This window comes from Corapipo altera, unplaced genomic scaffold, assembly GCF_003945725.1.
Source record: "Corapipo altera isolate COAL_440 unplaced genomic scaffold, ASM394572v1 55, whole genome shotgun sequence".
In the NCBI taxonomy this organism is placed as follows: Eukaryota; Metazoa; Chordata; class Aves; order Passeriformes; family Pipridae; genus Corapipo; species Corapipo altera.
This window is the reverse complement of record NW_020884882.1, coordinates 702,418-728,402: the sequence shown is the minus strand read 5'-3', so window position 1 is coordinate 728,402 and position 25,985 is coordinate 702,418. Positions and strand designations below refer to the sequence as shown.

General features: G+C 42.5%; 1 protein-coding gene across 5 annotated transcripts in view; it reads left to right on the top strand.

The window, feature by feature from the left end:
* RAD54L2 (RAD54 like 2) overlaps window positions 1-25,985 on the top strand; it is a 69,505-nt gene that overhangs the window by 7,993 nt on the left and 35,527 nt on the right. For 4 of the 5 annotated variants that reach the window (XM_027640194.1, XM_027640189.1, XM_027640188.1 and 1 more), the window contains one exon: window positions 13,964-14,170. In XM_027640194.1, coding sequence (XP_027495995.1) covers window positions 14,020-14,170 — 151 coding nt within the window. In that variant the 5' untranslated portion in view covers window positions 13,964-14,019. Of the gene's footprint in view, window positions 1-13,960; window positions 14,171-25,985 lie in introns of all 5 variants that reach the window. The other variant, XM_027640191.1, reaches the window with a different exon arrangement.

Sequence of the window (25,985 nt, the reverse complement as noted above, 5' to 3'; positions counted from 1 at the left end):
TGCTCCCTTGGCTTCCGTAGGGAATGGGCATGTGCATCAACAGCCCTTGTGCAGAAAGGATGTTTCCAGCAAGCACCAGATGTAATATGTCTGTTCAGGACCTCTGGTTTTGGGGAAGGGTTGGCACTATAGCAGATTACTTCTTTTGTCACTGAAAGAGACTGTCCTGCTCATAGAAGTTACCTCCCTCCTCGCAGCATTTTCCAACCAAGTGCTACCTTTCCCCCTCTGTTGCTTATTTTACTATTTCATCAAGGCAGGCAAGGTCTTGTGTTCTTTTCTTTGCACTCTTGGGCTGGCCTGCGCAGGAAGGCTTAGCGATAAAATCCTTTTGTTGTGGGAAGCTGTTTATATTTTAATCTTTGAATTTCCTTGCATTTTGGAGGGGGTGTATCTCCCCTGCATCTCTTACTCTCCTTATTATTATCACCTTGTCTGACCCATTTTGCTGACAAAGAGAAGGCAGTGAAGAGAGACAGAAGTGGTTATAACTGAACAGTTTTTTGCTTGCAGTCTTACAATGACTCCACTTTTTCTTTCTTTTTTAATTTATTTTTTTTTAAGTGATCTGCTGGCTTGTTTTTGCAGTTGCTTTATGGTAGGGAAGATTGAAGGTGAACAGAGTTAATCGTCCAGGAGTCTGGATAAGATTTTGGGGGTGGGGAAAGATTGTAGAACTTAGGAGGTAAAAATTTCTGTTTTTTCCACTTCATTTTGTCTTGCTGTGCTGGAACTCCTCCTACATCTGATATCAGACAACTATCTTTCTCATGACTGCTGAGGGGACCTGTCTCTTTTTTCCTCACCTGCATCTTTGCTTGGCTGTGACATTGTTTAGTATAAGCTGTAAAGTATGAAAAAGTATGAAAAAGTATGAAAATGTATGAAAAAGTTCACCTGTGGCCTGGATCAGAAAATTGAGACCAGGGTTTTCCGGAGGGGCAGCTTCTTTCTTGTGAGAAGAAAGGATAAGAGAAGACTTTTAGGACTTCATGCCAAGGGTAATTATGCCTCCTTGAACAGTTAGGGTGAAGCTGTAGTGCTGAGGGAAACAAGCACAAAGCGAGCAGGGGATGTGCCTGAGAGGCTTCAAATACTAATATGTATTTATGATCAGAACTCCACAGTGGCTTTTGGTTGCATCTTGGGGAAAGGTCTATGTTCTAGGACAGCCCAGGAATATCTACTTATCCCAGACATAATAACATACAACATAAAAACAAAGAAAGGCAGAGGGCTGAAACAAGTGATTCATTTATTTAGGTACTAACAATTAGCCCTTGATCTCAAGCAAGGGTATCATGACCAAAGCAAATTCCACTTCATGAGCTTTAAGAAATTACCTATTTGTTCTCATGGTGCAGATTGCATCACTTCCCTTTGTCATCCCATAGAGCTGTTCCTTTAACAAGTCCTGCCTGAGTGCCTTCAGGAGGCGACCTGCCCTGACCCAGAGAAATTTCTGTCAGTGCCAGTTATGAGTTTCTCGAGGTCAGGGCAGCTTATCTTCCTGCTCCCTAGAGCAGAGCCTTGTCCTGTCTTTGCCCCTTTAGTGCCCACATGTAACTGCAAGGACCCATTCACACTGGCTCTCACTAAACATGTTACATGTTAGGGACTTACATGAGGAGGTCTATGGGTATTTTACTTTGAGCTCTGAGCAGTTTAAAAGTATTTGCTCTGGGGAGAGATGTGCACAGCAAGGGTGTCTGACTGCATGATGTAACTTATGATTCTTTTGCCCTTTGAGTGGCAATTGCGTTGATTTTTTCAATTAAAAGAGCCCAGCAAAATGAACTTCAGAAATAAATACCTCTACACAAACCACAAAGTGATGCCATGACTATTTAAAGAAAGGGACAATTGAGAAGATTAAGCCTGGAAATGTTCATGTTTTAGCTTGAATACATGCACCATCCTTTTGGTTGGTGTTTGTGTCAAAGGCAAGGAAGCTTTGTCACAAAGACCATCACTTTCTCAAACCAAAACACTGTCTGTGCCCTGTATCTGGCTGCCAAGAGCATGGCCCTGGTGACAGTGACTCCAGCTTGGACATCCAAACCCAGGGCTGCATATTCCCACCCTTTCACCGGTTTTTCCCTTTGTGCCTGCACAGCTGTTCTTGCAACTTCATAGTAAATCACATTTGGGAATGGAATTTTGCTTCCAGGTAGTTTTTCAGCTGAATCAGTTTGGTGTCCAGCCACGAGAGTTGTGCTGGCACAGTGTGGGAGCGGCGTGTGAGTGGGAAAGAGCAGCTGCTGCCGAGAGTGTGTTCAAGGCCCGAGAGGCTGCAGTCAGCAAGAGGGAAAATGGGTAATTTAATCAGGGCCAAATGTTTATTACCCTTCTGGTGCCTGTGGAATCTGAAAACTGTCTGTCAGTGTCAAGGCATGTCTCTGTCTCTCTAATTGGTGAGATTAGCATCAGACTTTGGTTGCCATCTTCTGTTTGTTGCGCTCTTTTATTCAGTCTTTGCATTAATTATTTGCATCACTTGCTGATGAAAGTGAAAGGAACAGCATTCCTGGTGGAATGTAACTGTCCAGAGGTTTGATTACTCTTACAGCATCTTGTGTGAAAAGGCAGCTGGCTGCAGCTTCTCCTTTCCAGAAATAGTGCAAGAGCTGTATATTCATTCCTTAGAAAAAAGTGCCAGGGTTATGGAATGCACCTCAGCAACTAAACACAACCTTCCGGGCATAGGAAGTGAGAAAAATCAGCTTGTGTTTGCAGGGGATGTTGGGGTGGGGGAGGTATCAGGAACAAAGACTATTTTCTTAAATCAAGAAGTTGTTGTAGGAGTGGTGTCATCAGTTGGGTTTAAAGTTCCTTGTCTGTAGGTGTCAAGAAATTGAGGGAGCAGGACCAAAAAGTAAACCTTATGGAACCAGCACCTTTCAATGCTTAGTGCGTGAAGTGTCCTGCAGGCTCTAACCTTGAAAACCAGGTGTCAGGGTGACTGTTGTGTGGAATAGTTACTGATTTTGAGATCAGATACTTGGGGAAAAGCTGCTACCCCAGAAGAGAAGGGTTTTTTTTATTTTCCCTCAATCTTGGGATGTGGTCCAGTTATCTGTGGAGGAGAATTTCCTGGGGAAGCTTTTGGGGGGGGGGGGGGGGTGGAAGCTCTTAACTCTGGACAATGCATAGTATGATTTACCCTAGCCAGCATTTTAAAGTTTCTGTCCACTGCAACTTCACATCCTGTTCCCCAATGAATGGGAGTAGGTCTTTATTAGGTGATCTGAATTTGTTTATTCTATAATGACAATGGTTAACTACTCGAGAGAAATAAGACCCAGATAATGAGTAGAGAACACTGAGGAAGTGGGTGATCTGCTTAGTCATGCACTCTGTAGGAAAACGCTTTTGGGGTTTTTTTTTTCTGTTTCTCCCTTAAAAAATAATTTAGATATGCCTTTTTCTTCCTTCTGTACTTACCATAGCACTAAAGAAAAACAAGAGAGGAGATCTTATATTTCAATTAAATCAATACTTCTGGTCAGTGAAATGCTTATTTTAACAGAGTGAGATACAGAGCTGGTAGCCTCTGTACTAGTGTGGAACCTCTTTGTGAATATCTGTCCTTTTATTGTGATAAGAAGGTACATCCTCTAGAAAGTCTTTAACTTCTATCATTTACCTCTTTCATTCCTAACAGAATGAATGAAGTTGATTGAGATTTTACAGCATTGGCAGTAAGTCTTCTCTGCAAGTGCCATGTAACCAGTTTTCTCTGTTAAAGAATGTTACTAATTGTAGCCAGAACCTCCCATCAAACCAAGAGCTGTAGTTACTGTTTAAATTTCTTACTTCAGCCCAAATCAATAGTGGTCAAGAATTTCTACAATTAGGCAAATGGGCAGGTTCAGTACACTGAGTGGGTGAAAAACTCAGTGGCTAAGCTTAGAGTAGTGGGAATGGTGCCACATCCCACTGGTGACCCCATCACTAGAGGGGTTCCCAAGGGCTCAGTCCTGGCTCCAGTCCTGTTTAATATCTGTATCAATGACCTGGCGAGGGGGTCGAGTGTACCCTCAGTGAGTTTGCAGATGACAAGCTGGGCAGGAGAGTTGATGAGTTGAAAGGCAGGAAGGCTCTGCAGAAGGGCCTGGACAGGCTGGATCCATGGGCTGAGACCAGCGGTATGAGGTTCAACACGGTCAAGTGCTTGGTTCTGCACTTGGGTCACAACAATCCCAGGGAGAGCTACAGGCTGGGGCAGAGTGGCTGGAAAGGACCTGGGGGTGCTGGTGACAGCAGCTGAACATGAGCCAAGATATGCCCAGGTGGGCAAGAGGCTCGGTGGCATCCTGGCTTGGATCAGCAATAGTGTGGTCAGCAGGGCCAGTGTTGGGCACTGGTGAGGCCATGCCTCAAATCCTGGGTTCAGTTTTGGGCCCCTCACTACAAGAAGGACATTGAGGTGCTGGAGTGTGTCCAGGGAAGGGCAATGGAGCTGGGGAAGGATCTGGAGCACAAGTCTGAGGAGGAGCAGCTGAGGGAGCTGGTGGGGGGTGTCTCAGCCTGGAGAAAAAGAAGCTCAGAGGGGACCTTCTTACTCTTTACAACTCCCTGACTGGAGGGTGGAGCCAGGTGGGGGTCAGTCTCTTTTCCCAGGTAACAAGGGACAGGACAAGAGGAAATGGCTTCAAGTTGTGCCAGGGGAGGTTTAGATTGGATATTAGGAAAGATTTAATGGAAAGGGGTTGTCAAGCATTGGAACAGGCTGCCTAGGGAAGTGCAGGTGTTTTATTTTATTTAAAAGACATGTTGATGTGGCACCTAAGGACATGTTTTACTGGTGACCTTGGCAGTGCTGTGTTAATGGTTGGACCTGGTGATCTTAGAGTTCTTTTCCAACCTAAAAAATTCAATGATTTTATGACTTAGCAACCTTGATTCAAGAATAATAATAATTCACTAATCCAACTAATAATTGAAGAGGAGGGGAGGAAAAAATAGAGATGAGGCAAGAAATTCCATCCCTGTTGTGTTTTGGGAGGTATCAGCAACTGAGTGAAGGGATGCTGACTTCTTACAACACGTGGTCACCTTCACTTGGGATAACAAGTCAAGAGGACACAAGAAGACCTGACTTTCCTGCTGTTCCCTCTGTACTTGCTCGCTGGGCATGGCTGCCAGTCAAGCAGCATTTGCAAATGAGCTTTGATGGAAAAAGTGGTCATTTGGGGAAAGCACTTGACTGAGACTTGCATTTAACTTTGAGAGAAAGTTAATACCTGAAAGGTTATGGTTTTTTTGAAGATCACAGCTGAATGCTCTTTGTCATCCTGCTTCTGAATCTTGGAAACATAACATTTTGGGTTCTGCATGGGCACGAATATACAGTATTGTCTGTTCAGTGAGAACAAGTACTGCAAAAGACATTGCTAGCATTAATGAAAGTTAAGTGAATTTATACATTTGGGAGACAGTGACATTTTTACTCTAAAAGAGTTGTGTCTTGTAGCCAGCAGCTACTTCTAGATGACTGTTGTGGTGCTTATTCACCATACAGTGTTTTATAGGAATTTGTTAATGTGTCCCTTTTCAATTGCATCTTCCTGTCTTAACATTTGGATATGCTTATGACTGTAGGTGATAGTAGTTAATGTCTTGTTTAGCATAAATTGGGACAGGACAAGTGGGTATGTTTACCAAAATCCCACAGGTTATATTATCCTTCTGTTAATATTTGTGCATCTCCTTAGCCCAACTTGCACTGTGCTGTTTTAAAGCTCTTTTGGAAGTAAGCTCAAGTATGTAGAGTCATATACTCATAATTTTACAAGCTAAAAATGTCATCTGCATATCATGAGACTCATAGCTCAGGTTCTTTTGTGAAACAATACTTATTATCTCTAATTGGGGTGATTTTTATGTGTGCATGCAAACGATCCCCTGAGCAGTGTGTCGGGTTGTTTGTGCTGTATGGGGAGAGGCAATAAGCTGCATTCTTTTCCCTTCCAGGCTTATCCAAACCACTGGGAAGTTTTCAGCCAGCAAAACACAACCAAAGTGACGTTTCCTTTACTAAGGGCAGAACCACAGGAGGCTATTTCGTCCAGTTGCTTTCCCTGTGAGCTGCCTGTAGTGTCAATCTTAAGTGTTATCAAAGCAAATGTATTTGTGCAGGATGGATAAGGATCAATGTGTATTTCATTTTGACCTGCATAGTAGGAAAGGCAAAGATCAACAGGTTTTGGTGGCTTTGTTCTCAAAACTAGCAGAAAAATGACCATTTCAAGTGGCACCTAATGTTTTAGTTTTTCCAGCACTGTGCAATGTTGAGGGAGGGAATGACTGTTGGAGGGAATGACTCTGAAAGAAACCCATGTTTATGACAAATTTGAATCCTCTGATGGATTTTTAATCTACACTGGCATTAAATAAAGATTAGTTCAATGTCTGATTGCTTGACTGTAACTTAGGTCTAACATATGCTAATTGTCATCTTCATATCATGTGAGTTTGAAACTTTTTATTTCCATTTCTTTCTACTTCAGGATTTCCTGGTTTTCTTTCTTTTTTTTTTTTCCTCATTTTCTTAGGTGGCATAAGTAATGCTTCCTCATCCCTGGTGTAATTACTGTTGCTGGAGGTGGGGTAAGGAATAAAGAGGAACAGACCTATGTGGAATTCTTCCTTTTCCTAAAAACTGCATGAACCAGAACCTCAGGTTTTAAGTCCAGTTCTGAAGAGGGAGAAAGATGACGCATCAAAACCAAACTCCCAGACCTCTGTGATTGTTTGTGCTGAAATGCAGAGCTGTGACTAAAGGCAGAGCTCAGATGTGTTTACTTTGTGATCTTCCAATGACAGTGTGCAATGTGACTGGCATCTGCCTCACAGGGGATGGTGGGCTGCCCTGGACTGCTGCTGATGGAAAGCTCATTTCCTGAGCAGGGACACAGTCACAGGCAGTGAATCACTCCCCTGTAAGGAAATGTGCTTCTCTAGGAGGCAAAGAAAGAAGAGTGTGTGGATGGGGTGATACTGAGAAAATAGGAGAGAATCAGGCCTTTTAATATTATGAAAACTTGCAATTGTTCTCATTCTGAAAGATGAAAACATTGTTTATGAGCTATCCCAGCCTGTTTCTGTGGGATTCCCTTCAAGGAGGTGAGCCATAATGTTCAGATATCTCAATGACCAAAGCAATAGCTCTTGTTCAAGTAGTGACAGTGACTGATCTTTCCTTGAGAGGGGATTAGCTCCGAGCCTTTTCCCTCCTTTCTGTTCCACTGCTTCTGTTTATGTAATTTAGTCTTGATTTATTACATAACTTCTTCTCTGGCACCTATGTATAACAAGAGCTTAAACTCCTAGAGGGATCTTTCAGCTATCTGGATCTTCCCCTGCTTGTGGGAATTGGCTCATGTCTTGACATAGTTTGGGTGTTTGCAAGGAGAAGGCTTGGCACACTCTGCCATGAACTGAGTCTTCAACTCTGTCTTTTGGAATAGGGGAGTCATTATCACTAGTGCAGGGTAGGGAAATTTACCCCAAATTAATCTGCTATGTAAAATGCATCGAACGTAATTTGGAATCCTGGCATGCTGTGCCCTACTATTGAGTCTTCCCCATAATTTGAAATATTTTCTTATTTTACTCCTCTTATAGGTCTTTGTTGCTTTTCTGTAGTTGTAGCACCATGGGCACACTTAGAAGTGTCTTTTATGTTGAAATGCTGTTTGCTTTGAAAGCAGAAACAGTGATTGGAGAAGGAAAGTTTCCTTTCCCCCATTTTTTCTTTATCAGGGAATGCAAATGCCGTTTATATAGAAGCTGGCAAAGCTAAAAACATAAATGGAAATTTTGTGAAGTAAGAGATGAAATTTTCGTTATTTTGTGATGGTGATAATCCAGATGAATATCAGTAATTAGTGGAAGCAAAACCAATCACATGCTTCTTACCTCAGGTAGCCTGAACCTTTGTGCAGTACTAATCAAACTGCTCTTCTATGGTGAGTGACTAGTGAGGACACTTCAGGTTTTCAAAGGAAAGAGTTGGTTTATAGGAAGTCAGTTTCTGCTTTAATAGAGTAAATAGAAATGCTCTTAAAAACAGTGCAACATTTTATATATACAAACACAAAAGCAGTTTGCCCATTTCTGCTGGCTCTGTCCGGAGGTGAGGAGCCTCACGAGGTCTGTGGGGAAGGAAACACTGGCACCTTGGCAAGAGTTCAGGTTTGCTGGGGAGGTTACAAAATGTTGACACTGTTGGCAGTGGGGTGTTCCTGCATCCCTTGTGGACTGCAGGAGAGGAGGGCCCTGAGGCTGGGGGGTGGCTCCCGTGGCAGGTGATGGATGTGGCCGGGATGTGCCGGGCTCAGGTTGGGTGAGGATCCGCAGATGGTGCCATTGACTCGCGCTGGCTCTTTTTGTTCGGATCGCAGTGGGAGCCAGGCCTTATGTAATGTCCATTGTCACATTCTCCGTTCCAGCACTGTCATGTCAGCAGAGGGGAAGGATTAGCTCTCCCTTTTCTTTATGGGTTGGTTTTAGGATTTTTTTTCTTTCCTTTCTCCCGCCCTTTCTTGCAGCAGCTTTTGTTGTTTTTTGTTGTGAGGGAACAACCAGTTTCAGGTTGGGTGTAGTTTTGGGATGCCTTTTAGGAGGGAGACTGTTAACCTAGAGAGAGTAAAAGAGCAGGTCCCACAACTCTCCCAAAACTGATATATGGATGTGTTTTTTTAAAGCAGTCTGTTATTTTTTTCCTCTGTATTCCTGCTCCCCATAAATCACAGTGGGCTCCTTAATACTCACGTCCAGCGTGGGTGAAGACTAGATGCATTGTCCTATATTTATGTGGGGTGGGGAGAAGCACACTTGCCTTCCCCAGAAGGGCGGTCCAGGGCAAACAGTTTCTCCCCAGTTTATGATTTTCCAGGCTGCTTCTTTTCCCCTCAGTTTAATATTCCTGTGGGAAACACATCACTTAGAGGGGATCAATGCCACTTAGTTTTGCTGCGATTTGAACAAGATGAAAAGGAGAATTGTTTTCTTCCTTCCCAGCCAGCAGCGTGTGGCCACCAGTTAGCTGTGAGTCACAGCTGAAAAACTGTGCTTCTTGAGTCTCAACAGTCTCAGGCTGTGAAGGAAGAAGGGATTTAAATCACGAAGTAATCAATTAAGGATGGCTTTAAATGCGATTTGTGGAAGTTTTTCCTGGGGGAAAGAAGTTCCTGTTGATTTTTCAGTAAACACTCGTTTGCTTTGTTAAAAGCATATAGGGGATCTGCTGGACTGGTATTAGTCAGTAACACTGTTTCTTTTTGGGAAAATATTTATCCTTGTAAGTGATCCTCCCTCTCCCCTGCCATTTTTTACATGATAACATAATAGAAGTGTTAATATGTTACATAACAGAAATTATAGTGTTTGTTAGAATCAAACTGTCCAAACCCACTGATCTTGGGTTTATTTCTTGGTAGATTCTTAAACTGAACAGAGAAGTATTAATTATTTTGCAATAACATTGCGAGTTATTACTTGCAAACTGTTACAAGATTTTCTGTCATACAGAGAAGCTTAAGCTCATGGCTTCTTTAGTGATGCATCTGTGTGCTTTATAATAACGTTCCTTTAGTTACTGAAGGCTGCCTGTAAGGTGCCAAAACGGTGCTAGCAGTGATTTAGCAAAAAGATGAGACTCCCTCTGAGGAGCCAGCAGTTACCTTCATACACATCCAGTTTGGAGTGTTTGTGTGTGAGCTGAGAGTATTGAGAGGAATCCTGTGGCCCCAACCAACCATTTTACTTTTTATTGCCAAACAAAAAAGGAAAACAGTTAAAGGAAATTATTATTACCATGAAACATGACTGTACAGCAGAGACTGGAGAGCATTATGCAGCACTGACTTAGAAGTACCTGGTTTTATTAAACTGTCTGTGCAAATCCTCTTGTGATTTGCCAGCGTGCTTGATTCTGTTTCTATGGCCAGGCACCACAATGACCAACATGAAGTCTTGGTTATAAAACAGGCTTTAAGGGACAAATCTTGATGAGCCCCAGATATTGGGCTTGGCTGGAGGTTGGGGAGGTAATGGAATCCTCTTTACTGTTCAGCGCTGGAGTAGCATTAGTGTTAAACCTGCCCTTTCTGAAGGGATTGTATGGGATGGATGTGTGTACTCGGGAATGAGCATGTCCTGTGCCTGAATCACTTGTGTCACATCAGGCAAAGAGCTGCTGGAAAGTCACTTTGGCTTCTGTAGCTTCCTGTAGGTGCAGGGGAACCCTGCTTCTCCTTCTCAGGTGAGGAATGACTCCAGTCTGCTCTTCCTGCTTCCTTCCTTTTTACTCGATGGTATTTGTAATAATCCATTAAATAATGGTTTAATATTTATAGTGCTGGTGAGTCCTCAGATGAAGGTGATGCACAGAAGTGGCCCAAGTCCCCACACCCCTGATGTTTGCTGTTTCACCTCAGAGTTTGGCTCGTGGCATGCATGACCCTGCTGTGAACCACTGTCATGTAGAGGGGAAAAAGTTGCTTACACATTTCTCCCTCAACTTCATATGCAAAGAAGTGACTTTAAAGCTTCGCAGAGTGAAAGACAAACATGAGAACAACAGATTTGTGTCCAGATTTGCAAGGCTTCCTCATCCAGAACTGGGCCTCCTTTCTGTGCTGAGGAGGAGGCAGTCATCACCACATGGTATTTACTTACTATCTGAAATGTTCTGCCTTAAAAAAACAGAGCTCAAAAAACTTCAGAACTATTTTTATCTTTGTTGAAAGACAGGACATAATACATGAGAGAGGCTGTCTTGGATGTTAATTTGATGTGCAGTTGATTGCAGGGTTTAACTTCCTGGGTAGGATAAACATGACAGCTCTTTTCTCCTCCCTGAGTAAGCAAGAGGAATTTCTCAGTGTTTTCCCCTAATATCCCACCCTGGTTTCTCAGCAGCCTCACCACATGCTGAGGCACTGTACTGTAAGGGTGTCTGGCTGTGTGTAAGGATGATGTAGTGGGACTGATGTGTGTTTCTTGGTGCTGTCACCCTCCTCATGGCACACATCCTGCTTGGGGGGGGCAGCTCCTGTCCTGTGGCAGGGCAGGGGCTCCAATGTGGCACAGCCCAAGAGTCCAGTTGCAGGTAATCAGTTTATCTCTCTCAAAGTGCCCTTCCTGCGGCGATTAAACGTTGAGCACAGTGTGCCTGCATGTGCAAAGGCAGGAGATGGGGCAGGTTGGAATAACTCAGCCATAAAACAGTAGCAGCAGCTACAATCTGGCCCTGTTGTGTAATTCCCCTTGGTGGGAGGCTCTGAACTGGGTCAGATCGGTGTGAGAAACGAGGGCAGTCTCTGGGCTGTGTCCCGTGTACCTGCTCCCTGCTCCCAGTGCCACCAGGCAGGGTGGGATGGGAGCCCTCCCGAGACCCAGGCTCAGGCAATGCTGAGTGGAGCTGCCAGAGCCCAGGAGCAGGGAGGGAGGGAGGGAGGCAGGAAGACAGGCAGCACCGGGACGATAGGCACAGAGGAGTTAACCATCTTTGTTTCACCCAGCTTCTGCAAGATTTAATTAAATCTTTTCAAAAGCTTCTGTTTAACTCTCCTGCATATGGCTGGGGCTGCGAGCGGGTGTCAGGAGTTGGCTTATACAGAACGTGTATTTACTGCTAAACAAAAATAAAGCTTAGATTTGAGCCCTTCTGTACTTCAGTTTGAGAGAAAGCTGTTCTCCACTGGGTTTGATTTTGTTTGTAGAGATACAAGGACCCATGTCCTTGCCTTTAAATAGTATTTGGAAAGTGTTACGTGTTTTGATTTGGGGTTTTTTTTAAAGCTCTTTGACAAATGATGAAACATAAGAGAGTGACACACAGGAGGATACTGATGGGAGAAACTGTATCATGTGTCATTCTTTGACCTGGAGCAATTAGTGGCATTACAGCACTTCTGTTTTTTCTGTTTGTAGATGAGAATTCATTCCTGCCGTGTTAGTAGTGTTTGTTTTTGGTTGGTTGGTTGGTTTGTGCAGCTTTGCAAGTTACAGGTTTGAGTATGTTTGTTTTCTTTAGGGCTGAGTATCAGCTGGAAGGGAACATTATTGCTACTTAAAAGAAGAAATAAGCTACTGTTTTGAAATACACAGAGACTTCAGCACAACAGTTGTCAGGAAAAGCTTGTGATAATAGATGGCTTTGTGTTTGCAGCCCTTGGCTGAAGCACCAGACGTCAGAAAGCAAGTGATGCTGGAGGTCACTGTATTGCACCAACCTGACAGCAACGGGGCTCGTACCTGCCTACCACAGAAGCTGAATTAATATCTTTGGCTTGTGTAAACTGGCACACTTCCACTTGAGCTAATTCAGATTTTGGCCTTTTCTGCCGTCTGTTTGACTAATCCAACTTATTTCATGTGACACATTCAATAGTGTAGGGACTTCAGTTGTCTCTGCCGGGTGGTAAAGTGCTCCTGGGACCAAGTGGTGAAAGGCTTCCCATTCCAATGCCAGTTTCTGCAAAGCCTGCTCTTCTCTTGTGTTTTTGTTTTTTATTTCAGACACTCTTCAATGTTGTTGAGGAGCTGAGAGGGGCAGAGCAGGAACTGATAACTTCAGCTGGAATAATTCAGCGTACTCGACAGTTGGATTCTCAGCCCTGCTAGAGGGGTGTTGAGTTGTGTCTTTAACCTTCAGGTTTCTGAGCTTGTCTGGTAACTGCTGAAACACAGCTGAAAATGACATTTTTCTGTTTCTTGAAGTGTTTTTAGATATGTGAGGGGCCTTATCAGCTTAGAAGTGGGTTTTTTTAAGTGGCTGACTAATTCTTAAACATTTCATAGTTTACACTGGAAATGTGGTATAAGTAGGGGGCAGTGGGAAATCAGTAATGAGGAAATGTTTCCCTCATCTTTCTTTAAAGCTTTCTGGGGAACATGTGGGTAGTAATTCTTCTGCAGCTTGATTTTTTTGAACACAGCCTTTCCTTCAAGTTCCTTGAGATCAAGATGCCTTATATTCCTTTCTTGGTTGTGTTTCTTTTCATCCACCTTATCTTACATAGCTCCTTTATGATCATTCTGTTCTTATGGAAGAGGAGTGCTCAGGAGAACCCATCATTGTCCAGAAGTGACAGTGCATGATCTGAACAGATAAACTTGTGACTTTGTGACTGCCCTGGTCCTCTCTTTAGGTTTTATTGTTGTGTTGTACCATGATTTCTGTTGTGATGCACTGGAGGAGTCGTGCACAGCCAGCTCCAGTTCTTGTCCTTGAGAGAAAGGAAATGCAAATTCTGTCTGATCCATCCTTCGTGTTTACTTTTCTTCTTACCCTGTTTTACAAGGGACGTTCAACCTCTAGAAACTGGATCTTTGTTGCCTTCTGTCAGAATTATTAAGGTAACACTGTTTCTGTTGCATAGTTGGATCAGGGAGTTCAGCCAGGCTGTGATGAGGAGCTAGGTGACCTTGGCAGTGGGTACAGCTGAGGCAGGAGGGGGGTTCCTGTCTCTGCCCCATGTCTGCACACTGTGATGGTGCATGCAGGGATCGGGGTAACAGGTATCTGTAGGGGAATTCTGGGACTGATCCTTTTTTCTATGCTTCATATTTGGACAGCAATGTTCTGAAGTTGTTCGCATAATTTATTTATTTTTGCATCTCTGAGCAATCAGACATTGATACCAGGAATCTTTCTACTGTCAGGGATACCAATAAAGACTCGGAGGCCTTGAGTGATAATTAATATATTGGTTCTGATACTGATACTCCAGTGCTGGACCTGTATCGTTATGATCCATTGCTTGTGGCATCCATTTTCCACACAGGATTTTGTGCACTGTCTGATATTTAACAGTCTGATATAACTGTTATTTGCAAGGCTGATGGCAGGTTTGTGTTTTTATGTGCCATAATCCTGCTATGATGTTGAGCCTTGAGGCTCAGAGGTTGGGACTCGCTGGGCTCAGGGACCTCTTTTCCTTTCTTGCAGGGCTGCCTCACGGTAGAACATGAGCAGGTAATGCACAAGGAGCACCACTGGGAATCATGTCAGACGAGTCAATCTCAGGGAGTGATCCGGACCTGGACCCGGACTTGGAGCAGGAGGATATGGAAGAGGAGGAGGAGGAAGATGAGGAGGAGGCGATGGAGGAGGACAATGATGGGGATGACGAGGAGGACTTACTTGATGAAAGTGGTAAGTGAATGGGGCTGTGAGTCTCTGCACACATTATATTTATGTTATAGGAAAATGGCTGTGGCCCCTTAGTAGATTGTGTAAGGGTTAGGATTTGTCCAGCTCCTGGTAGGGAGAAGTGCTTACGTGGGTGTTTAGTTTAAATAGGGATTTAATGTAGGTTAAATATGGAGTCCTGGCCAAAAACAGTCCCATAAAGAAAACAAGCCACAAGAATAAAATGTAAGGAGGATGGAATTTTTAAAATAGCTTCAGATTTTAAGGAAGCAATTATATAAAGAAGTAAATAAATCAATTTACAATTACTTGTGTTGTTAAAAGAATCCAGTGAAAATTTTGCATCACTGGTTTGCCCATAAGTAACAAATTTAATGGATGCTATGGGCAATTATTGCTCATTTACAATAATAATCTTTAACAGCTGGAAAATGTTCTTTTCTGACAGCATACAGGTTGGGTTCAGTTTTGCTTGTGTGTTTTACAAGATGAAAGGTGGAAGTGCTGACTAAGTAAGTTGTCACCTTCTATCCTCACCTGGTTATACCTGCCCTACTCTCCTCTTCAGGAGAGGACCAGTTCACGTCAGGACCATTACAGCTGTTTGTGGGCCTGTGCTGTGCAGATTACATATAAGTGTTATTGGGTAAGTGTCCTGGGTCATGGCATGATCCTAGAAATCAGTTTGTTGGTCCAGCACAAGGGCTGATGATCTAGGGCATGTGGACAGGAATGCATAGCTCAGGTGGGAATCCCCCAAGCTGAATTTGCCATCAGACTCTTTGTATCATAAAACTGCAGCTGGAACCTAAGGAGCTCCATTTGCTTCCTTTAAAATCCCAATTTTTCATAACTTCAAAGGGTGTGCAGATATTTGAATACACCTACTTAAACCTACTGGGAGTCTTCCTTTTCTTAGCACAGAATGTGTTAAAGACAGATACTTCTCTCTTCAAGTCACTAAAGTATTTTTGGCTTCACAGTACATTGTTGTCCTCAAGTGTTGTTTGTTTTGTTTTTATATTCTTTTAGCCACGTGCTCCTTGAAGATGCTGGTTTGATTTTAAATGCTTATAAAATGTTTACACAAATTAATTTTATTTCTCTGTTTTTATTAATGTGATCACTTTTTCCTAATGAGAAAGTAGCAGAAAAGGAAGTGTTAGTTCAGGTGAGAAACAAGGGAATTCTCTATACCATAGAGTTGTAGGGCCACAGATTACTTTGTCTCAGAGGGTGGTGGTGACTTTGTCACTTTGTTCATGGGCCTCTGCACCCAGTGGAGCTGTAGGAAGTGTGACATGGTAGCCAAAATTTATTAATAGAGGGGAGTGACTGTATGTGATGGGGGATGTATGTCATTTCCCATGGTTATTTTATCCTAGACCCATGTACTTTATCATCAACATCTATATTATTATGGGTGAATAATCATAATTGTTTGTCAAGATTGTTCTTTCCAAAGCAAACAAAATTAATGTTGGTATAAACAAGATTAATGTAGGTATACAGAACATCATTAACTGCTAATGACAGCTGCTTATTTTCATCTTAAAACACCAGAAACATGTTTATGCTTTATATTTCTGTAGTGACTAATTAAAAATAAATTTTAACAAATATAGAAAATAATGAGGAAGAGTAAAAAGACAGTTTACATAAAACTAACATAAAAAGCTTTTATAGTTGTTCATTAGGTACAGGAAAAACCCTCTCTTCCACAATCTGAGCAAAGCTAGATTGCCTCTGAGGTTTCAGATTGTTGAGCTTTAATTCTCTCTGCCAGAGTATCAGGATGCTCTCTGGGTGCTTAGATGTACAATTGTTTTCTTCTATGGGGGAGTCCAGTCTGCTTTTCCTGATAGCTCCTCACAGCTACAGACTGCCTCAGAAATGTCATTTGGCATCTGTTACCTTAGATCTAACACAGAACCAGTCTCCTGCTGTTTCTCCTATGAAATATAACCAACTGCAGGATTAAGAAGTTTGTTTTATTTTGCCCATCTGATGTTTGTAGTCCTGTCTTTGTAGATGAATCTCATTCATAAAAATCATCTGAGGAACAGGCAGTTTTATTCACAAGAAGGGGTGCAGTGCTCTAATGTTTATACTATGAAGCATTTAAAAAGCTTAATTTTAATATTTTCTGTTAAAACTTTGTTCTCCCTATTCCCAGCTGTGCTGTTCTCTTCCTCTTCTGGTACTGTGGTTGTTCTGATCCCATTTGGGATCCTGGGGGGTTCATTCCCTTGTGGATGGGCTCTTGCATATTTCTAGCACTACAAGATTTAGAATATTATTAATGTTTCACAGTTACTTCCTTGGAAGGACAACAGGCTGCACATATATTTCCTCCAAACTGAAATCAATTACTTGTTTTAAAGACTAGTGATTATAACAATTATAAATGAACATTTTTATTGTTTGCTTGCAAAGTAGTGGCTTTATATTAGGATTTCCGTATTCTGATGGTGCCTCAAATGACTTAAGAACCCTCCAGGGTTAATGTAATGTCATCTACCCCTGTTAGTAACACTTAGTAGTGACTGGTGTTTTGCACATTTAACCTGTTTTTGTCTTTTTGATATATGTTATGTGTGGAGTTAATGGTTGTGAAACTTCAGTTTTGTAATTTTCTTGGAGTTCCTTTTACGTTCTGATAATTGAATCTTCAGCTTTGGGGCACTTTTTCTCATTTCTGCTCAGTTTTGTTTGCATTTAGTATAGGCTGTCCCATGGATGGTCTAGAGTTTAGTTTGGACTTGTATGGTACAAGCTTTCAACTCTTGTTTTAAGCAATTCTTAAACCTTTTCCCCCTGCCCTTAAGGAAGAAAAAGAGCCTGGAAGGCTTGTTTTCTGAATATTTCTGAGTAAGTGAGAGCTAATAACCACACAGCTTCCATCCTTTATACGTTTCTTCAGTGGTGGTCAGTTAGTGAACCTTGGCATCACGTGTAGGAGCTCTTACAGCTTTAGTCTTTTATTTTGCTGGTGTGCTCCTTCCGGGCCATTCCTACTCTGCCCCTCAGAACCCCTTCCCAGTGGCTGCCAGCCCGCACGGCCACCCCAGCAGCACGCTTCAATCCTAGCCAGAGGCTTCCACTGCTTCTCCAGCCTTGTCATCCCTGCCCACTTCATCTGTTTTCTCATCACTTGTGGGTTGCAGCCCTTGTTTTACTGTGTTTGATTTTCTGATAGCAGTGCGTGACTGCTAAGAACTTTTTTCGTTAACTCCCTAAATCTTTTTCACTAGAAATGTGGTGTACTGATGACTGTAGAGATAAAGGGCTGTTTTAAGTCCTGCACTTTTTCTCTGATCCTGGTAGTTGCTCAGGGCTGTGTAGAACTCCATAGGAATAAAAGCTGATTTGAGCAAAGAGGAAACAAACCTCCAATATGGATTTTACAGATCCTTTCAAATGCGAGGACTGTTCATACCTCAGAGCTTTCCTGAGGAAAGCTGTTATGTGTTTGAATGAGTCCCACTGTAGTGCTCTCTTTTCCCACTTTTTGAATGTCTTTGGATTATTCTGATTGAAGTCTCTGGAATTCATTATCTCTTACTCATATGTATTGCTATAATTCTGCTATTAATAGTGATGGCAAGTTGCTTGTTTTCTTACCTCTGAGTATATGGATGAAACACTTTTTTTAAAGTGTAGTTCAGGGGTAGAAGTAGTTGTTCAGTTCTCTGAAAGATTCCTTAATGAGCACAAGCATTCAGACACTGTCCTCAGAGGCTGCTGGTTGTGTTTGCATTACAGGGTGTGTGGTACAGCAGTACTTTTAGGGTATAGCAGTGAACAGTTTTCCAGTACTACAGTAGTACTGCAGTTCTTACTGTACAAATATAGCAGTCAACACCAAATAATAACATATGAGATGCTACTGCTGTGCTATGACAAGCTCCATGGAATTGGCCTTGCCTTCTGCCCTGTGTTGTTCACCTTGTCTGTTTTGTCCTTTCTCATCCCCTCTTTCTTTCCTCAGGGCTGGGAGTGTGCCAAATCTGTGGCATCTCTGACTAGTGGAGAACTGGAGAAGCTCCCTCTTCCCAGCTCAGACTCATACTGTTCCTCCTACTTCCTGACAAAGTGCTGGAGCAAACCAAAGCTGGTTTGTGTGGGGTTTCTATGGACATACAGGCCCTTCAAGAGGAGTGAATGAGGAGCACAGGTGGTTGGTGGTACAGAATAGCAAATCCCAGGAGAGGAGGACACACAGGTGCCTGTGCTCTTTTGCTGTGCAGCTCCTCAGCAGGGTGAAGGTGTCAGGGCCAAGTCTCAGAACCCCTGAGAGATTGGCACAGGAGGTGAATGAGGGGAAGAGAGACCCTTTTCCTCATCCTGGCCTCCTAAAACTGTGCTCATCCTGTTTGACATTTGATAGTATCATGACAGATTCAGAGTTACCTTTCCTTTCTGGAGGTGATCCTCAATATATTTCGGTGACTGCTTTTTGCTTGAACTTGAGCTGCCACTGGATATCATAGTTTTGAGTTTCCCAACAAGCCAAGGCAGGAATTCATCACTTCAGGTGGCAGCCACTGATGATCCAGATTTGAAGAGTTCTTTGCTTTCCTTGAGCCCTCGCTAGAGGAAAGCCTGTTCATTTAAAGGGGTCCTGCTAGATCTGCTTTGCCTACAATTTTCACTTGGTGATGGTTGGGGAAAAAAATGTTGGCATGAAATTATAGCAAGAATGGATTTTGTTTAATGTGATGCTCCTTTGTGGCTCTTTGTGGGTCATCATCGTGGTGTGTACAGCAAGGGGTGCAATTACATTGAAAGGAAAATTGATTTGTAGCTGCCTGGGTAATTTCCTTGTGTAACCCAATGGTAAAAATCATTAGTTGACACCTTACTTACTAGAAACTTCATTAGAACCTGGAGTTATTAAAGCTGAAATTATTTTGGAAATCTGTTTTTAGAGTCATGTGGAAGTGTGGGTTAATACTTCTTTGAATGGTTGGTACATGAATGCATCCTTGAAGTACAGAGATCTGCTACTCATTTTGGAGATGGTGTTATTCATGTGCTTCCCACCCCAAATCATTCCATCTTTTCTTCTCCCCAACAAATTGCTGGAACAAAATGAAACTGTGGGGTGTGTGGGAGTCCCCAGCTGGATGTATGTGGTTGGGAATAGAGCAAATTTCTGTCCTTACAGGGGAAGAGAGGAAAGTCTTTGGTATAAATCTGTTCATTTTGAAGGCTCCTCCTGCTCAAATGCATCAGTTTTTGCTTTTCAACTGAAGTTATTCTTAAAAAATTAGGTCATGTTATCCTCACCTGTATGAAACAGGCAGAAAAAGAGTGTGGAGACAGTCTCCTGAACAATACCCCACTAAATGGTATCCTATTCTATATCATTTATATCCAGATTTAGAAAGGCCCATTCTGCTGGAGGAAAAAAATTGGATGATAAAAGGAACTACTGTTAGAAAGTAATTTACCTGCACTCTTTACTCCGTTTGGATGGTCCTGCTTGTGCTGGTAAATGGAGATTTGTCCCAGCAGTCTGAAATCTTTTTGCCTTCTACTTTTGACCAGACTGCACACCATTTTCTCTTAGGAAACACTGATCTTAAATTGTCTTCCCTATCTACTGGAAAATGAAATATATTCTTTAAGAAGAGGAGGAAGAAATACATACTTCCTTCTCTAATCTCTCAAACTCCTTTTAGAAAGCAGCCTTTCACAGCTCTGTCTTCGGGTGGCATCAGGGGCAGATGGGCATCCCAAGGTCGAGACAGCCTCAGACAGCAGCTGCTCTTTGAGGAACCTTGTAATGAGCTGCTTCCATCTGCTGCAGTACATGGCACAGTTGGCTTGGTTGCTGCTTGCTTTCTTCCTCAGTCTAGTGACATGTGCTTTGATCTCCTGTCCTTGTTTAGCTGGTGGCAGGGGCTAAGGAAAGGCACAGGCTCATCAGAGTAAGCTTGGAGTGGAGAGCAGGTTCTTTTTCTTGATTGAAAGTGGATGAGATGGAGGAAAAGGTGTGGAAAGAAGCAAAAGTCAGGTCATTCCTAAATCTGGAAAAGCGCTGAAGATGATCATGAGGGCGGCTTTAATTTTGAGCTCTGCTGTGTTCTGTGTGTATATATTACAGAGTGATGGGTGCCCATAAATGATAATCCTATAATTTAATCTGCAAATTGAACTTTGTAGAGTGCAAGGTGGATTTCTTGGGGAAAAGGGAAGAGTGGTGATTGATGTCTTCCCATTTTTTCCTACTTGATGGACTTCCCTATCTAGATTCTTTTATTTTGGTTACTTGTGACTGGATGCAGCTCCCTCTAGAGCCCACCAGTGCTATTTCCAAGGAAGCTGGAAGGGCATATCCTGGGGAAAGCAAACCTCTGCTCAAGTCTAAGATTTTACCTACACAATGGCTCTGATCTTATTAAACCTTAGAAGCCAAACCTGAACTTCCATGTACCACTGTGCACTTTGCTGTTCTTAAACAGCCAGGTAGATTTTAATGCTTGTAGTAACTTTTTGTAGACTGTCTTCTGAGCCAATAATTGCCTGCATAGAGGATGAGTGGTGTGGTATCATAGAGGTACAGAAGTAATCACTACCTGTGAAAGAACTTACTTGTGAAGTATTATCCTGCATATTAACATGTGTTTAAACTTTATCAAATTGTTTTAGGAAACTGCATTACCTTGGAAAATGATCCTGATGGATCAGAGTGTTTAAATGTGCATTATCATACAGGTGCAGACTGGGGCTCAGCCTCAAGTCAGATGGCTGTGGGTAACTCGGTCAGCAAGTATGCATCTAACTGCAGATTTTGGATGCATTTCTCAGGTGACTTGGTGTAACTAAGAAGTTGAGAGCTTTCTATTGTTTTCTCAGTTCCTGAAAGTGATAAGAGCTTTGTCTGTTAAGGGTGTGCTCTCTGCATCCACAAATCTGAAGTTCAAGGCTTGTGTTGGTTTTCCCAAGACTCAGAAAGTTAGGAGCTGGCTGGTTTCTATGTTTCCACAATTCAGCTGAATAAAATACAAATGATAAGAGTTAGTATCAAAGGAGAAAAGAGACTGGATGCTAGCATTTGCAGTTTTAGCAATCTTACTTGCTGAGTAATATGGAAGGGTCGCATTAAAATCGTGGAGAAATAGATTTGTCTCTCACTTATGCAAGAGCCCCACTGATGTCTCTGGGAACTTTGCTTTGTTACAGCAGGCTGCAGATTCGAATCATTATTTTTATTCTGGCAGTTTCCCGGTAGCAGAGTCTGTCTGTCAGAGCAAATGCTGTTTCTGTGAGCAGTCTGAGGGGCTTGGACCTGCCCAGCTAGCAGGAGTCTCCATCCCCAGCACACTGTGGGGGAGCTCCTAACGCTTGTGCAGACCCTGGGGCAGGCACCCAGCTCCCTTGAACTGGATTTGCTGGACCCACGAAATGGCAACATTAAACAAAAATCCTCCTGGGTGCTTTGCTGGGAACAGCCAGTGCTGGATGCTTTGTTAGCTCCCCTTCTGCCCATTCTGAAGCCGCAGATCGCCTGGCTGGGTATTTTGTTGTGTTGGGGCAGTTTGGGTTGTGGGAGGATGATAGAGGTTTCTTGCTTTCCGGCTGTTTGCCAATGAATCTGGGAGGAATAGGGGAAGATAACAGGAACGGGGAGGAGCGTGGGAGGAGCGGTGCCTGGGGTTTGGAGGGGTCTGTTGACTGATTCCAGGCTTTTAAGTAACCCTGTGAACTGGGTTATTCTCAGCAGGGTGAGGTGTGGCTTGAGGGCTGCTGTGGGAAGGAGGGATGAGGTCCCGAGGAGTGCTGTCCCCCCAGCCCCCTGCTCAGGGGGTTACAGACTGACGGTGGTGCAGGTCAGTCGCTGAGCCTTTCGCCATCTGCCTGCTCTGTCCGAAAGTTCAGACTCTTTCCCGGTCTCCTCAGCTTATCCCGAGCAGGGGAAAGCTCCGAAAGAAAACGTCGGTGACTCCCCTGCCCGCCTCCCAGGCGCCCTGACAGCGGCTTCCTTTTCGAGAGGGTGGCACAAAGTCTGGCATAGTCGAAGTGTTATATAACCCGGAGTAATGACTTGCTTTACTTCTTTAAAAGGAGGTGATGACGCCAGAGCTCTGCTTCCTTCAGAGCCACCGATTGGGCGCAGGGCCTGGCAGATCTCGTGAAATGATGGGGTGTTATAAAGAGCTACACTTTTCCCCCTTTCTTTTTCTCCCTCCTTCCCTTTGATCTATTGCGTATGATGGAACACAAAATAGAAATCCTTCTATGCAGTTCAAGAGCAGCCCACGCCCATGGCTCTGCATTTTCTATATATATGTACATGGAGTTTTTCAGATTTTTTTTTTTCCCGTTTTTTATCTATTCTCTTAAAGCTGCCACAAACGTGAGAGCAGCATGAAGGCACGGGGAGCAGTGAGTGAGCAGTTATTAATTGAACAAAACATTGCTCCAAGTCTTCTTCCTGCTTTTCTGATAACCTTTGCAGTATACAGAGGTTGTGCTTTATTGGCCAAACCCTTGCTTTTTTCTTTCCATAAAGCAGCCAGAGAATCTCTAACAAAGGACAGTCCCACTTCCTTCTCTGTCACGCTTGGTACCTTTTGCCCCGTGAACGTTTCCATCGTCAGCTTTGTACTGCACGTAGTCATTGCTGACAGATACTGTATTCCCTCATCTGCAGCTTCTGAAACCATGATGAAATCACACGGAAACTAATTAGCAAATTTGTAATGTGGTATTTTCCCTCTTGAACAGGTAAGGAGTGGCAAAGTCACTTTGCCAAGGTTGCCCGATGAGTGTGAAGAAGGCAAAGTGAAAATCCTCTGGTTTGCATTTTAGGCAGCACCCCTTTTATGTTGCAATGTATGAGGTGAAACACTTCTCTGATTTTCATTTGAGTTTGAAGTGATGCAAGGGGTCCTTATCTTCATTTTCTGTGGTATTGTGCTGGTTTTAATGACTGGTTAAATAAAATGTACATGTAGCTATATGTTGTACAAAGATAATATTAAATAATAAGAGTTTGGAAGGAGAGAAGGAACTTTTAATTAAATTAGAAGTATTCTTCAGATTTTAAAACACTATCACATTACAGTTATTTCCTTTTATCTTTTTAATTTCTTGCTTAGGCTTTACAGAAACTGCAACGCTGAACTTTCAGAAGTGTCTAGCTCATCATTTGAATCAAAGTGGTTTTTATTTTATTAACAGTAGTTTGTACTACAGATGCTGAAAATGTCTTGTTCACATTTTCTTCAACATGCAGTTCACTGACTCAGTCTCAAAAAAATTCTAAGTAGGAGTCAGAAGACTTTATTTTCACTTGCAGATATGCAAATAGGAGTGAGACAGAAGAAAGCTACAAGATAAAATCTTTTTGGGCTAGGTGAACAGAAACTTCTAGTTTAAATCTGTGTCAAAACAAATTTTGCAATTAATCTGCAGGTAATCTTCATCTGTGTAAAGTATTTAAATACTTGAACTATTAGAAGCCATTTAAAAAAATGGCACTTTTGTGTACTCTTAGCTTGTGATTTATGTCAAATTTGCACATACCTGAAAATGAAGGGAATTAAATTAAACTTGTACAAAATCACGATTCTGTGGTGCACATATACAATTGTGTCATCTTCTGCAGCAAAAATGTAGGAAGTTACAGAAAGAGATGAAGAATCAGTTTCTTGAATATAACTGGGATTGTAACTCAGTGGATTTAGCTTTCATTAAGATTATGATAAATATCTGTGGTATAAATTCTTTAACTTAAAATCATTACATTTTATCTAATAATAGCTTGTTTTCTTCAATACATTTTAACAATCTTTGAAAGCCTTCATCTGAAATCTCAAGCAGTGTGTTTTGTTTTGTCTCAGTAAGAGTCTGAAAAGCATTTGCAGGAGGTGTTGCATTGTGTCACTACCTGAATTTTGTGTTACATTATGTAAGACTTCCCACTCCCCCATTTATGATTTTAGATGAGTGTGGGAAATAAAATAAACCCAGATTTATATGACTAAAAGTAAAATGAGGAAAAAACAGATTTATCACATTTTATACCTTGTGGTTCAGTCCAAAACTCACTAAAGTCAATGGAAAAACTCCTCTCATTTTCCATGGTTGGTTTAGATCTTATCAAAAAGAATTTTTATTTACAGTGCAGTGTTTGTTTAAAAAGCAAATGATTCTCAAAGCCAGCAGTACCCAGTTGCCAACACACGGTGTTACGGAGTTCAAGTGTGATTCTATCTGAACTGTTTTAGGTGGATAAATGCCACCTTATACCACATCCAACTCAAACCTGATAGTCTTGTGTGTTTTCCATGTTGCCAGAACAACATGGAAAATAGGACAGGGAAAGTGGCCTTAAGGATAGGTGTACTGACAGGTGATAATCAAGAGTGAAATGTGGCTGTCAAGCCTAGTTTCTGTTTAATGACTTACAAACAATTTGGGTTTGTAGGCTACTCATTGGAGGTCAGCAGGTTGCGCAGAAGGAGCTGGTGGATGTGGAGCATAGCTGTGGGATGGAAAATATTGATATTTTATAAAAATACAAACTTTATAGTGTTGGGGTTTTCTTAATAGGAGAATCAAGTTGTTTGCAGGGGAACCTCTCAGGTGATAACAATTTCTTGAGAAGCCTCTTGTGATGTATAGCACAGTTGTACAATTGCAAAGAGCTTGTGGTTTGAGATGAGGTAGGTGAGGTGTGACAGCTGGGTAAGATTTCAGACCCTGTAGGGGAGGGAGAGCATTCTTCCTTGCTGGTAAGACTGGCCTCAGAGAAAAGCTATTCAGTAAATGGACTTATCTGTAACAAGATTACCTTCCATGAGGAGATCATTTTATAAACTGACTGTTTCTGGCAGATCTAATTCTTGGCTGTGTGAATATGTATTTTTCCTGCCTAACAGTGATGGCCTCACCAGAGGGCTGTTGTGGGTAGAAGAGCTAGAAAAGTTCCTCTTCCATTTTGCACACTAAACTGAAGAAGAAAATTCCCTTTTTATTGCTGTCTGCAGAAGGACAGGTGTAGGTTACCTGTTTCACCCAGTGTATTGAACTGCCATTTTCCTCATCCTTGACTGCTGCAATAAGCATGTGTTGGGGTTTAACCCCAGCTGGCAACTCAGCCCTAAAGAGCTGCTCACTCACTCTCCCCCAGTGGGATGGAGGAATTGAAAGGGTAAGAGTGACAAGTGGGTTGAGATAAAGACAGTTTAAGGAATTCATTCCTCACTTGCCATGGGCAGGCAGGTGTTCAGCCATCCCCAGGAAAGCTGGGCTCCATCACAGTGACAGTGACTTGGGAAGACAAATAGTATCACTCCAAACATCCCTTCCTCCTCCTTCTTTCCCCAGTTCTAGATGCTAAGTATGACACCATATGGTCTGGGATGTCCCCTGGGTCAGCTGGGGTCACCTGTCCCAGCTGTGTCCCTTCCTAACTCCTTCTGCACCCCTATCCTGCTCCCTGGTTGGGTGGGGTGAGAGGCAGAAAAGACCTTGACTCTGTGTAAGTCCCGCTTACCAATAACAAAAACATCTCTGTATTATCAACACTTTTTGCAGCACAAATCCAAAACACAGCCCCATGCTAGCTGCTTCTTCTATGAAGAAAATTATCTCTCTTCCAGTTAAAACCAGCACAGCATGCCTTGCAAAGTACCCAGTTGTATTTGCACAAATACTTGTCTTTAAATCTTGCTTCATAGTTTCATAAGTCTGTTAGGTCAGATGCTGAGGTCATGTTTGCTTGTTTATTCCAACCCTACAAAGTCCTTATAAGGCCTGTTACAAGATCCTTGGCTATATACTTCTTAATATATTTGTCCCT